This window comes from Paramacrobiotus metropolitanus, unplaced genomic scaffold (genome assembly GCF_019649055.1).
Source record: "Paramacrobiotus metropolitanus isolate TYO unplaced genomic scaffold, Prichtersi_v1.0 Parri_scaffold0000083, whole genome shotgun sequence".
Taxonomy (NCBI): domain Eukaryota; kingdom Metazoa; phylum Tardigrada; class Eutardigrada; order Parachela; family Macrobiotidae; genus Paramacrobiotus; species Paramacrobiotus metropolitanus.
Genome location: NW_026570303.1, coordinates 444196 through 458699, shown reverse-complemented (window position 1 = coordinate 458699; position 14504 = coordinate 444196). Strand labels below are relative to the sequence as shown.

The following is a 14504-nucleotide window of genomic DNA, read 5'->3' as shown; positions in this document are numbered from 1 at the left end:
CTGATAGTGCTGCCCGTTCCGGCTCCATGAACAGCGCGCTGCGGCCTAGAAAAAAAATACAGAAAATATAACTATGCGGAAAAAAATTACGAGTGAAATAAATAATAATTTTCAATTTTAATTGAGGCAACTGGCAAAAACGATTTCTAATAATTTTTAATTTTTAATCTGGCAAAAACTACAAACAGAAAATTATTCCGGAGCAAAATCATACAAATCAACGAAAAATTAGAAAAATCAAAGGCAAAGCAAAGAAAATCAAAATTAATTAAATAAATCAACGAAAATTACTACAAAAATTAAATCTAAATATTTAAATTTAAGAAATCAGAAGAAAAATGACAGAATTAATTAGGCCAGCGATTCCCTAAAAATTAATATTCAGTTCGACAAGAAGCGGACTAACCTGGCCCCTGAAAATCCACGGTAATAACTAATAACGTGCATATGCAGTCGGATGAGCATCATGAGCGTCGGAATCGTATTTAACCCCCCACCAGCGGATAGTGCGTTTTCGGTCCAATCTGCTCATCCGCAAAGCACTGCGCCCGCTGGATCACATGCCGCAACAACGGCACATGCTCCCGCATCAAATCCGGGACGGTGTCGATGGGCTCCAGGGCAGCACCAGATAATGGTGGACTTAAGGATGGAGTCGGACAAGATGGCGATGGATTCATCGAGGACCCAAGGTACAGTTGGCGCGCGGGGTCCTGGGAGGATTCCAGGAGGCCCAACCCCCAGCGCTGGTGGGGACACCTCCCATAGGGTCTCCAGAGGTGGCCCGGTCACCCGCTGACCCGAACCGGCGTCGCAGGCGGAGAGGGAGGCGGGGGAAGGCTGATGGAGGTGATCACGGGGGTTTGCGTCTCCATCGCCGGGCGGGTGGCGCTGCGACACGACACCAAAAGGTTGCAGCGTCAGGCTTAACCGATAAATTCGTGTAACCATGAAAGTTTCTGTCGTACTACAAGAACGGATGAGTACTACAGAAAATTCCCGTACTGTTATAAAAACCGGGGAAACGGCTGGTGATGGTAGTACAGATTTACAAATGAAAAGATCAAAAATCAAAAGAAAAATCAAAGACTGATCACGATTAATTTTGTCAAAAACTGGAAACTAATTCGCGTTGCAGCTGACTGCCCTACCGAGGCGGCGCCCGCATAATGCATATTTACAGATTATCGCTTTTATTAGGAATTTCGACTTAATTTTTTTATGCAGTCATAATTCTAAGATTTTACCTATTAAAAAATAAGTTTTTTGAATGAGCAAATGTGAACGAATTTACATATTATTTAAGAGAGAATTACACGATCACAGATTCACAGTAACAAAAATGCAGGTGCAATCGCTAACGCTATCGGCCAAGGAAACTTTAAAGCAAACAGCCGTCCATGTGCGGTAGAACCGGGAAACCTCGCCTCCTTGACAGCTGGTGGGCACCGAGCTGGCCTACGTCGCGCAGGAGAGCGGGCGGCGATGTCGTAGAAGTCGGGGTGGCGCGTGTTAACGTATACGTCAACACGCGCCACCCCGACATCGCCGCCCGCTCTCCTGCGCGGCCCCGGCCCGGCACTCCGCCGCCGAGGCCCGGCGCACCCGCTCCCGGGGCGTGCAGATAGTGTCGTGTCGGCGGGGAGCACGTGTCGGAGCCGCCCCCGCGCGACATTAGAAACAGCAAGACCGGCGTCATCCCCAACGGACGGCAGCCCGGTGGCGCGCTGAGCGTTCTAATGGCCGCCGGGGCGGGGAATGGGATATCCGTGCAGGGCCGCAGCCCTTCAGCGGGTACCACACCAGCACGCCGGTCATTCCCGACGTGTAGCTGCAGGCGTCGGCGCGGGTGGAGCGCTGGGTGCAGCTGGATCACCAGCGGGAAGTGATCACTGTGAAGATAATAAAATTTGAAAATAAACATAAATAAATAGAAAATACGAGTATTGCCCTCAACTTTGGCGATGTCAGTGTTAGTGTAGAAACAATATTAATATTATACCCATGATCTTGGCGTCCCGAGAAAGCTCCTCTTAACCAGCTGAAAGTCGTCTTCAGCGCTGCGCTTTTCGCAGGAAAATAGTGATGGGCATTGTTTTGTGCTACTTAATAAAGTGTGCGATAAATGCATGACCTTTTGCAAAAGGATTTCGCAGAAATTGCGCAACTTCAGCAAAGTCAGCAAAGTGTACATGTCGGATACATAAAGGGCACCAAGTACTGTACGAATGCAGTGGTATACCGTAGTGTAACAAAAATAGGGCTGCAAGATTGTAAGATATATTATGAAATTAGGTACATAATTGGCATATACAACCGGGTGGATACCGCAAGATACATGCCCGGAAAGTAACGTTTGTGATCTCGTCCACATCTAGATATTTTATTAATTTTGCCGCATGTTCTTAATATTTTATTAATACTCGTATAATGGGAAGTACGTGTGCAGGCAGGGCAGAACTGAGAAATGACCTAAGTTCACTAAATTTTAAAATAGAAGTACTCGCTGCTGGAATATATGGTTGTTTGTGTTTACGGTCTGTGTTTATGTTTAAAACGCTGTTTTATGGCAAAAAATTGTTAAGGTATCGGTGAAGGTGCAAGATTTTATTGCAGACCGGGACTGATCATGGCAGATGGCAATTCAAAAAGAGATACTCTGGCGTGCGTGACTGGCAAAAATACGACCCAAATAAACCACGACCTCCATGTTGAGCACTCTTACTGTCGACCTGAATTTTGACCATTTCCTAGGCTATTTAGTTTTGTGACGCCTTTATTTAACGCTTACAATTCTGAAAGGTGACTTAAACTGAGCAGCTGTTAAGCACCCCTTAATGTATCGCGGTATTGTCGCCATTGTAACGAAAAGGTTATTGTTTTTCAGCGAAATTATGAACGGGTTTCTTTGAGCCCGGGACGGCAGTTGCGATCGTGCGTTTAATGTAAACTTAAAAATTCGTGCTTTTAATCATCAACGGAACCGTCTGAACGATATTAAACGCAGTCTCCAAGCAAAAGGTGGGCATTACCTTTGGGCTGCGAAACCGGTGGCTAAGTTTGCAAAAATGCAGTACCATCCCGGCATCTCGGCTAGGGTGGAGGGAATGGGATACAGAATAATTTTCCATGAGAATATTTTTGCCCGAAGCCATTTTTGCCGGTCACTCATGTGCATTACGCTGTTTCATGGGATGTACTAGTATTTGTACGTCGAAATGTCTTGCGCTATCTACGTAACCGACAGAAATCAAGGTATACGGCACCACTGTACAGATCTGTATAAGGCCGCTACGGAAGTCAGCAATGACTTCATACACACCAGCTGAGGTGACCTCATAGTGGTCAGCAGCGTGATTTTATAGTGTTACTTCCGTTACTCCGTAACGCACTTCCGTAACGGGTTTCTGTAACGACAGAAATCAATAAATGCATTAGTCTTGATATTGAGGACCTCCGCTACGCTCCGGTCGAACATGCAGTATTATTTACAGAATCACATTAAGAATACGAAAGCACGGAATTAATTAAGCAGACTCTTGGGCGGAAAAAAACTGTGCGGCAGGAGAATACAAAAAATCGACGCAATACTGTCCAATGATGCGTTTATCTCCTGAAATTACTGAGGCTGTGCAACACCATAAAATCATATACTGCAGACAATTTGTACGATAATGGTATTAGACCGTTAGATGTAAACTTTCATCAGTTCCCGAATCGGCACTCGGCACATAGGGCATGATTTGCCGTGTGCGAAGTTTCCGGTGGACAGACGATGGGCGCAGTCTTCACACAGTGCGAAATGCCGACACGGAATGCAGACCATGTTGCGCACATTATCCTGACAAATGACACACGCTTTGGCGTGGCGTTCGTCCGGATCCCGCCTTTCCGTTCTGGATGAATTCAGTGATGGCACGGCGGATGCTGTAATGGCGCTATTATAATGCGTCTGTTTTGAGTCTGTTTTGATTTTCCTGAAGCTGGCATATACCCCGTTCCGCACGAAGCCGGTCAGACCCCACCGGTTGGTCCACACCAGGCGTGCGATGTACGCCACGAAAGCCATGCAGAATAAGGAGATGAGGAGGCGGACAAGCCACACTTGGACCACCTCGAAATAGACACCCATCTCAAAACTATGGATGGCATCAAACAGCGCATTTTCGGCAGCGACAACGTTTGACTTTATGGCGATAAGGGGAACGCAAACAACGTCCAGGACAATGTTCGCCACAAACCGGATGGCATCAAACAGCGCCCATTGGACAGCGACAACTGACTTTATGGCAACGAAGGGAACTGAAATCACGCCGAAGACGGTGCCCACAAAGCCAGACACCACAAAACCGATAGCTTCCAACGCGTTACCGAACAGCGTGTATCCGGCAGCGACAACTGACGTTATGGCGATTAAGAAAACAGAAATCCCAATTAGATCAATAAGGCGTATTGCCATTTGTACTTCGGGGGAATCTCCAGTCCGTAGTCATCGAAGGGATACGTGTAAACTGTAGTAATGTTCACGACTTGAGTGTGCAAATTTACTGCATCGTATATCACGCAAACATACCATAGAGAATGTCATTGTTATTACTGCACTCTGTACTTTCAGGGCAGTCTAAATTCTAGGCGCCCGGGTGGAAGAAAGCCTGAAGAAGAAAGTTTATTCGTGGACTCAGTGATCGAAAAGTCGATTTGTGAAAAAATAAAAACCCGTTACAAATCCCAAAACCACCACGTTAAGGAACAATTGCAATAACAAAGAAAGCTCCAAGCCTCCAAATCAACATGAACAGTACAGTTATTAAACCCTGATAAATAATAACGTGATACCTGCACCAAAACCTTATTATGCATGGCTCCTTATCAGCTATCGTTTACGGAAAATTCAAAACGGCAAGTATGGCAGTGCCGTTACGCAGTTGAAACCGTGCACACGATTGGAAGCGCGGTGCATGTGATAACAGGATTATAACTTCAAATACATAACTGCATATTTAATACCGGTATTATTACTCACCGGCTGATGGGTACCCTGGCTGGTGGCTGGAAATTTGTAATGCAAAGTTTTTTGTGAAGGGCAGATCCTACGCCATAATTTTGTCGGCTGCGAATAATATATTGCATACTTCAGTATGTAAGATTCGGAACTTAGCACGAGCAGTACCAAGTACTTACTATAGTGTGAGGAGGACTGGTAACCTACCGTTTGACGTCATCACTCTCGCATACACGGGAGGGCGGCTGCCATGGTGACAGATGCGCGTTTCTTACGGTTTTTGTCAGTTTTCTCAGCATATTTCTTTTCTCTTCTATTTCTAGCCCCTCATCTTGGGGTTTCTAAATTCAATAGGATCTGTTAAAATATCAGAAAGCTTTAGAGGAGAAAGGAACTGAGAATATCTTTAAAAAGGGACAATAAAATCTGTGGGCCTATGGTAAGCAATAGCACACCAGTGCATTCTGTATGCGACAGTGATGACGTAGTCGACCGTTGCAGAGTCGCTTCCCAGTCCTCTACCTATAGTAAGTTCTTGGCAGTACTTATACTTTAAATCGGCTTAATTTCGCCGAACGCTTTAATGGATTTATCTTTTTTTCGGCTCCTTGAGGTTTTTTTGCCGACATTACTGTACATCCAGACAGGAGACAACGCTATAATAATTTATCAAGTACGATATATTTTCCGCTGTACAAGCACATATTAAACATAGTGTATTTTATTTAATGCATTTAAGGACCGTTGATTTTACGCATCCCACTTGCTTTTAGAGATCCACATTCAACCTGATTGTGTAGCTCTTTTTTATCTGAACAGGACAAAATTCTATTTACTGTACAATGAAGTGGATCAAATGGAGAATAGTAGTCAGAATACTGTTCGATAACGGAAGCTGAACGATCGGAAGTACAAGCATCCACAACCACAAAACAACTTAACACGGTAAAAATCAACCCATGATCAATAAGGAGCAAAAAAAACGAAAATACCTGTCAAACACACTGCAACAACCAAGTGAACCAACGAAAGCAAAGAAGCACGAGATCATACCCAAGTTTGATTAATCATACGGCGATACCAATCCGATTTACACGAAAATCTTAATGAGCTCTTGAATCTGCTTCCGGCAGACAGGGCAGAGTTTGTTGTGAAAAATATTGGTGGGCAGCATGTTGATGCAGTCTTCGCACAGTGCAAAATGCCGACACGGGATGCTGACGATGTTGCGCAGATTATCATGGCACACCACGCACAGCTTGCCGTCGCGTTCCTCCTCCAGCCGCTCCTTCAGTTTGCGGATGTTCGAGCGCAGTGCATCGACGCTCTCCTCGGGATGCGGCTGCTCGCTGGTATATAATGCGCGCAGCGACGGGAAACTCACCGCGGAACCGGAGGCTTTGATTTTCTGTCCCAGCGCTCCTGTGAATCACAACCCGGTTTTGAATCGCGAAAAAATGCTAACATAACAATGGAATTACCGCTCATGTGATTTTACCTAACAAGACTGATTAACTTGCAGATATAAAAAAAAGATATTTTTAAAAGTTTGCACTTAGTAAAGATCGCAAAGTGTCATCGCTGTATTGATTTTGTTTACTGCAACAATTGCACCTACTGTCGTACAAACCAGTAACCACTACACTACGATTACTAAAGTACTTCCACTTGTTCGTCGTCCCTATCATAATTGATTATTAACTGTTTTTTAGTTCCGCTTGTTTTTATTAGTAACCATCTGCGACGAAAAAATTTATTTCAAATTTTAAGAAGTATTCCTTTTTGAAAGTTTCGTACACTGCTGGCAGACATATGCAGCACTCAGGTTTCAGAATTACTACTGCTTGTCAAAGAGGACTACAAAAAGCTGAAGTGCATAAATATCTATATTTGACAGCTATGGGGTTCACTACGTAGTAAACGCAGTTCCCAACGTCGTGTGCGAGATAATTCATTAAATAGCCCAGCAATTTTTCCATAATACGTAAGTTCATATCGATTAAATTCGAAATTTGTACAAAAAACACCTGCGCACGCACCTGCAGCAGCTGACGTTTTGGCAGGGATCCTGGCGACCGCCCGGAAGGGTCGCATCACCCAGTCCTTCAGTCTGCGTCCACCCTCCGCCACCCTCATCCGTCCCGTCTCCACCTTCTTCACGCAGGCCTGCCTTCCCTGCTGCACCACGCCAACCAAATCCTGACGGTACTTCAAGACCAGAAAAATAAACACCACCCCCGCCGCCACTCGGCCGCATTCCAGGGGATGCTGCAACACAGCCCCCACCCCCGCCTCCAGGCCCCAGATGAACGCGTCCCGCGTGTGATGCAACAGGGGGGATTGCCACACCGAGAGAACGAAGTCCATGAGGGTATTGCATGCATATATCCACGCCTCGTAGAGGAAGACGGCAAAGTTTTGCACAAAGTCTACGATATAGGGAAGACAGTTGTACAGGAAGAGTCCCAACACCCAGAGGGAAGCGATGATGTATTCGGCGGAGACCAGGCAGAGATTGACGAGGAATTTGCCCACGGTGAGCAGGATGACGGAGAGGGCGACAACGGAGTGGAAGATGAGGTTGCCAACAAAGACGGTCGACTCCCAGAGGACCGTGAGGATCTCGGAGAAAGCCATTTTTGGTGCTCAGTTGCAGAGTTGCTCATACAGTAATCGTGCTCAGGATTTTCCAGTGAAATCGGTCTGGCAAAGCATACTGGTCTGATAGGTGAGCAGGTCTTTACTCTTTAGGATGCAGTACGCAAATAATTATAGTCTCCAAGGATGAACCAGTTGCAAGAATATAAAATTTTAAAAGTTATTAAACTCAGGATAAAAGTTAACTCTATGAAGTGAAATGACTGAAAACTAAATCCCGTTAAATTATAATTATAACTTTACAAGGTCCGTATGGAGTAATTGGTTTAACGCGTTGGGGCGGGGCTAAAGGGTCGGGCGTGGCTAAAGTGCGGCAATTAACAGCGAACTTGGCCATAGCGCTTACTGGGTAAACATGGCTTGAGCCAAACCAACCCAGTAGCAGACAATCTGAGGCGTTGTAGTCAAGTAGGAGCAAAGTTATGGCGAACATTTTACGAAACCTTTATATTAAACACCTAGTACGCCATCAGTTGAATATAAAAGAAATATATTTGCCGTACATTTTTATGCATTCGCGAAGTGAAAAATCTCAATATCTTGACAATGCGCAATGTACCAAAGTGGTTCTTGTTAGCACTAGTTAAGTCCGTAGTGCGTAGTTTGCGTCCGGTGGGATAGAGGGCGAGGGCTTAAACCAATCACTCCATTCCGTAACGCCAGCCACATAAAAACGCCAGAATTTAGGCCCAGAAATGTCTGAAATGAGAAATAAAACAATTTTCTCGACCGTGTGCCATTCGGTGCCAGCGGACTGTTCGTTCACCTAGGGATGGCGGCTAGAGATGTTTCGCTTAGAAGTGTATAAAAGTTTCTTATGGTTAGTGTCAAAACTCGAATATTTTCATTACCAGACTCGAACATTTAAAAACTGTGAAACTGAAAAATATATCTCCAACAAAAATGTATCTTCAAGATTTATAGAAAAGCAGTTTTGCAATTTGAGGTCATGTTAGCTAAACGGGAAGCAAAAATTAATATATTGTAATTTGAAATTCGCATTCCGTGTGAATACAGATTACAGAGTACATGCAGTTAAATTTTTGCCGAATCTCAAATTTACAATTCAGTAATGGAAAGTAATCAAACTTAGTAGAACCTAGTAGAACCTCCCTAGATAGAAATACGTAAATACTTTACGAGTAAGACAAACTGCTGTTGAGTGCTGTGTTATACGAAATCAAATTGATTAATTTGCTCATGAAGGGTTGATCATTAAACAATTGCAAGTCAAAATTTTAGAAGTCAGGCATAATTAGAAAAACAGTAACCACAATAAAAACAATAAATAAAAACAGGTATATAGCTTACGATTAATAGCTGCATAAATAGTGTATACACAGATCAATATCCAATACGTATTGGATATTGATCTGTGTATACACTATTATGCAGCTATTAATCGTAAGCTATATAGATATACCTGTTATATGTATGTATGTATGTATGTATTATACATATTATTGTATGTATTATTATACATATTGACATGCTATGCGGAAGTCGCACCGCGACAACCGCACTAGATGACCAAACCTACTCAGTCGGTAGAGTGGGAATATGCTCTGGACTCCGTAAGTACTACTGCCTACTTCCGCTAGGTACGAGCGGATTGCTGTGCCTAACGAAAGTTACCGAAACCCAAACACTCAGGAACTTCCCAAATGTTTAATCACCAAACTGAACGAACGAACAAACAGAACAGAACAGAACGAGATATGAACTTCCTTCTAACCTAGAGTCACACGACCTTTCAGCTAGAAACAAGCTCACAGATTTAATAGAAGTTAGAAACTTCAGACTGATTAGTTAAACCAGAATCGTGGATGCAATTAGCGATCCAAATGCGTTAGATAAGAACAGCACGTCGTACGTAACGGAACAGACAACACGTACGTCATAACACGTACGTAATACGCGCAAACTACGCATAGCGCGTTACCCCCACTGCTACAGAATTAACGTCCGCGTTAATCAAAGCAAACAAACAAACAACAAAATCAAAGAAAACTCGAAATCCAGGAAAGTACCGTAATCCTGGGGGATCCGTTTCATCATTCGCGCGTGGACTCCGGGGTGTGACGGGGGTTCCAATGGAGGTCCAAGTTGATGAAGTTGGTGTTCCGTCCAAGTCCTCCAAAGTTCCTCGTTCCACCACGCGCGTCCAGTTTCATCGTCCATCCATCCAAACGTTTCGTATCCAGGTGAGGTTTTCATCCATCCTCTCCCTCCGAAGAGCTCGAGAATCCAAAATCGAACAGGCCAAATACATCAGAAACAGCAAGAATTCTGATAAGCGGGCCACAGCCAATCAATCAAAAACACAGATCTGAACGGATAATTAATACCGTTCATTCATCGGCATCTACAAAGCATCAAAAAGTGGATATTTAATTTCCACTAATTACTGGCAATTACCCCCACTGCAAGTTTGCACTTGCAGTCGAACAACCAAACACAGTCAATCAGAACCAGATCACAAGAACCGAAACAACATGGTTCTTGCCCATGATCAAATAAACACATTTTCTATCATCCAAATTACTTTCGGATGATCGACTCTAATCCCAACTGTGAACTTTTTACCAAACAAAAAGTCAAACAGTAACTGTACTGCTGACAACTGCAGAATCAAAATGATTTTAAAATCATTTTTACAGAAATCAAACACTGCACCGCAGCACAGCGTTTTCGTACACGTAACTACCACACCGGCGGATACGGCACATAACACAGTACTCGATTGATAAGTACTTATTTTTCCCACACAACCAGTTTCTGTAACTTCCTGATATTTCAACAATCAGCATCCCCTTTTTGCTGATAAATTCTGCGGTTATGAGTAGAAGCAAGTTACACTGTCAGTACACCACCGACAATGACACAGCGGACTCATAATATAGCAGTCAGGACTTAAACCTGAGCACAACAATGCTCACACTGTGCTTCGATTTTCCACAGTTCAGCATTCATCCCGGGCCAGTAATAGTTTCGCAAAACATACTTAGGGACTGACCAATAATCATGCAAATTACCAGCATAATAACTATCATGGCAGTCTCGTAACAAGTCCTGGCGGCTAGCTTCCGGTACGACTACTCGGTGTCTACCGTACCTACCGCCCTTGCTACGGTACACAATTCCATGATAAACATGAAATCCTTCCATGTTCTCTCTTTCATCCCGACTCATCTCCGCCTCGGGATTCTCGATCAGATACTTCAAGCGCTTCACATAAGCACTGCCACTTTGCTTCCGACGCCAACCCACACGAGCCTGAGCACCCCCACTGCAAAGCGAGTGCCCCGTCGGACGGCGTGCCGAGCTATACTGTAACTGGGCGGCTCCGCCCCCACTGAAAGTTTTTTCCTTTCCGACAACTTGTGCATGTTTAACCTGCACAGTGAAAGAATTAACTTCCGGTCTTCGCATCAAGAACGATCCCAAACAGTTAGTTTCGGGATTCTTTCCCATCGACTTCTTCATCATGTAAGCTTTAATCACCTGATCTGGGGGTTCGGCCATGATAGGCTTCGGGGGTGCAGTATTTGCGCACTTTTTACTCACATGCGCACCGTGGCATTTGAAACATATCGCCTGCCCGTCTGGAAAGTACCACTTCGCGTAATTAATGGTTATCTGTTTACCATTATCACCTGCACTCCCTTCTGACTTCTTCGTCTCACCACTAGCAGTTTTAACTGTACTGCTATCTGCATCAGCTGGCTTCCTGCCACTGAATTGTTTCGACTCAGAGTAACTAGAACCAGGGTTACTATTACGCAGTTTATACTGCAACTTCAATTCAGACAGAAACTCTTCAACATCTGTCACCCTTTTCTCCTCCATGTACTTGAACCAAAAGAAACGGTTCTTTTTCAATCCCTGCTTCAGATAATACACACGTTCAGATTCATTCAAATCCAACTTCTTGAACGACGTAGTGAACCAATCCACATACGAGTTCGGTGTATCGTCACTACCAAAATGACGATCAGCAATTTTATCACGAACAGCCATCAAATCCTTCTCATCCGAGAAATGTTCCCGGATCATTTTCTTCCATTCACACCATTTCAACTTCTTATTAGAATCGTACTTATCCAAGTACCAGGTAAGCGCCGTACCAGTAAGGCAGCGCGACAGGCACTTACTGATGACGTCACTGTCCGACCAACTGTTGTGGTTTTTACAGTTATCCACACTCTGGATAAACTGCTCAACCTTATTCGTATCTGTCTTCCCGTCAAACTTCTCAGGATACATTGTGTCAGTCCTGAATGCGCCTTTCATTGCATCAGTAAACTTATCCATATCAAATGGTGCGGAAACAGTACTACCGCCCTTGGCTTCCTGTTCCTTTAAACGACGATCAAGTTCAGCAACCTTAGCTTCCATCTTGGCCAAAGCAATTGTGCTAACTTCTGAAATCGTTGGTGAGGGACTACGCGACTCACCCAAACATTCCTGCATATTGTGAGCACGCTCACGCATTTCCAGAAAATCTTCAAGCTTCTGGGTATCCTTAACCAAGAAAACAGGCTTATGAACTGCGCTATACAGCTTTCGTACAGGTTCAGCCATATCCTGTGCTACTGCGCTGCGCCGATCAACTTCAACATGCGGAAAAAAGATATCGTCATCTTTTACTGAATGGCGTCTATCAATCCGATCAACTTTCCACTTATCAACAGCAACATTAAATGCTGTTTGCTCAGCCAAAAAACTCGCATACTTTTTATTCAAGGCAGCTGTGCCTTGTTGAAAACTTTTTTGCGCCTGCTGCTTCTCCAGCTGGAATTTCTGTCTCTCCAGTTGAAGCTTCTCGCTTTCTTTGTTTACATGCTCGAACGCGTCCTGCATCAACTTTGCGTCTCGCGTCCGCATAACAGTAAGCAACTTTACGTCATCCGTCAACTTCTTTCGATGATCAACACTATCATCGTATTTTTCGACCAAATCGTTATACTTTAAAGCTAGTGCATAATATTGCACCCTTTCTGCATCCAACTCTTTACGTAACTGATCAACCACGGCAGCGGTTGATGACTCATTGCTTTCGCTGCCAAGCTTCTGACTGTAATGCAAATCAGCGCCCTTATGATGCTGATCAATAGCAGCCATTTCCGTATCGCTATCTTCATTATCTCCAGTAACAACAGCTGAATAATCTGGAGCATTATTAATTTGCTCCAAAACCTTATTCATTTCTGTCAGGTCCAAGTGTTGAATTACCACGGTATCCTTTGCAGTACCACTCAAGCCACTGGCAGACAGTGCATTGCCCTCACTGACTGCAGCTTGCAGACCGCCGCTTTGGTGCATATCCGAACCTGGATGAGCTTTACTGCTATCTGCTGCAGACTGAACAGGCTTTTTGTTGGCAAGATACTGCATCCATTTTTCATGCAATTCAGTGCCATACTGCTGATCGTAATCATGAAGGGTCAGATGGACCGTTCTACGGGCGGGAATCTTCCTTCCTGCCTGAATCCACTGATCATAACCTCCTGGTTTTTTACCACCATTAAGGTCATATTCAACCCATTCTTGACTTAATTCTCCAGTACGTGGGAGAACAATTTCCCACTTCTTACAAAATTCACCAACATTTTCGTCTTCCGGTAGAAACCACTGCACTGTAGGCGGGGATAAATAATCCGCCTTCTTTAACATGGCTTCAAACTCATCAACATTTATCATCCCTTTTCGACGGGACGGTTTACTTTTGCCAGTTGACGGCTCTTCTACACCGTCCTCCTGTCCAGCGGTTAATGCTGATGGTTCAATCACTGTACCATCCATTGCACCTGCTTGACAAACAACAGACAAGTAATCCAGGTCACCGAACCCGGATGTAAGTCTGCTACACGAATAACAGGGCTTACGCCACCACTTCGCAGTACAGTCAGTACTATTTACCAGTACGAGTACAGTATACGGACTCCCGTCCAGCACCTGGCTCGCACTTAGGAACCGTGCCTCGCGCAACCCTCTAAGGTCACTGCGGTACACACTGCGGTCTAGCACCTGGTTCTCACTTAGGAACCTTGCCTCACGGGATTCTCTGAGAATCCACGTGGTCAACCAACACAACCACACAAAACGCCAAAAACCAATACCACTTACCAGACGATCCAGATTCCCAGGGGTTGTTAAAATCCGTTGGGCGCCATGACATGCTATGCGGAAGTCGCACCGCGACAACCGCACTAGATGACCAAACCTACTCAGTCGGTAGAGTGGGAATATGCTCTGGACTCCGTAAGTGGTACTACTGCCTACTTCCGCTAGGTACGAGCGGATTGCTGTGCCTAACGAAAGTTACCGAAACCCAAACACTCAGGAACTTCCCAAATTTTAATCACCAAACTGAACGAACGAACAAACAGAACAGAACAGAACGAGATATGAACTTCCTTCTAACCTAGAGTCACACGACCTTTCAGCTAGAAACAAGCTCACAGATTTAATAGAAGTTAGAAACTTCAGACTGATTAGTTAAACCAGAATCGTGGATGCAATTAGCGATCCAAATGCGTTAGATAAGAACAGCACGTCGTACGTAACGGAACAGACAACACGTACGTCATAACACGTACGTAATACGCGCAAACTACGCATAGCGCGTTAATATTATTGTATTATACATATTATTATACATACATATTATTGTATGTAGTTATATTATGTATGTATACATACATGTAAAGTATGTGATTATCGAGCGTTTATATTGTACTTAGCTTGGATATAATACGTGATTTCACTTTGCACCCATATCCGTTTATTTTAGCACTTCATGCGTTTTAAATTAAAACATTTTAAGTAATCATGATTTTCG

At 44.2% G+C, this 14504-nt stretch overlaps 2 protein-coding genes across 4 annotated transcripts; both read right to left on the bottom strand.

Moving 5' to 3' along the window:
• Nucleotides 1-3470: 3470 nt before the first annotated feature.
• LOC129595817 (uncharacterized) lies at nucleotides 3471-4906 on the bottom strand. 2 transcript variants are annotated; one of them, XM_055492932.1, is made up of 2 exons: nucleotides 3995-4906; nucleotides 3471-3927 (listed from the first exon to the last, which is right to left on the bottom strand). In XM_055492932.1, exons 1-2 carry the CDS (start codon nucleotides 4457-4459, stop codon nucleotides 3907-3909), a joined length of 486 nt encoding a protein of 161 aa, XP_055348907.1. In that variant the 5' UTR covers nucleotides 4460-4906; the 3' UTR covers nucleotides 3471-3906. The 2 variants fall into 2 exon arrangements, with proteins under 2 accessions (XP_055348907.1, XP_055348906.1); XM_055492931.1 differs by having other exon boundaries at nucleotides 3471-4511; nucleotides 4574-4906.
• Nucleotides 4907-5794: 888 nt separating this feature from the next.
• On the bottom strand, nucleotides 5795-13971 carry LOC129595831 (uncharacterized). Of its 2 annotated transcripts, none has more exons than XM_055492958.1 (3): nucleotides 13891-13971; nucleotides 7042-8359; nucleotides 5795-6424 (listed from the first exon to the last, which is right to left on the bottom strand). In XM_055492958.1, exons 2-3 carry the CDS (start codon nucleotides 7637-7639, stop codon nucleotides 6093-6095), a joined length of 930 nt encoding a protein of 309 aa, XP_055348933.1. In that variant the 5' UTR covers nucleotides 7640-8359; nucleotides 13891-13971; the 3' UTR covers nucleotides 5795-6092. The 2 variants fall into 2 exon arrangements, with proteins under 2 accessions (XP_055348933.1, XP_055348932.1); XM_055492957.1 differs by lacking the exon at nucleotides 13891-13971 and adding an exon at nucleotides 9201-10292.
• Between the last annotated feature and the right edge of the window lie 533 nt (nucleotides 13972-14504).

Coding starts and splice junctions, on each gene's coding strand:
- LOC129595831 (XM_055492958.1), bottom strand. CDS start 7,639: ATGGCTTTCTCCGAGATCCTCACGGTCCTCTGGGAGTCGACCGTCTTT. Junction 6,425..7,041: donor CAAAACGTCAGCTGCTGCAG/GTGCGTGCGCAG, acceptor TGTGATTCACAG/GAGCGCTGGGACAGAAAATC.
- LOC129595817 (XM_055492931.1), bottom strand. CDS start 4,459: ATGGCAATACGCCTTATTGATCTAATTGGGATTTCTGTTTTCTTAATC.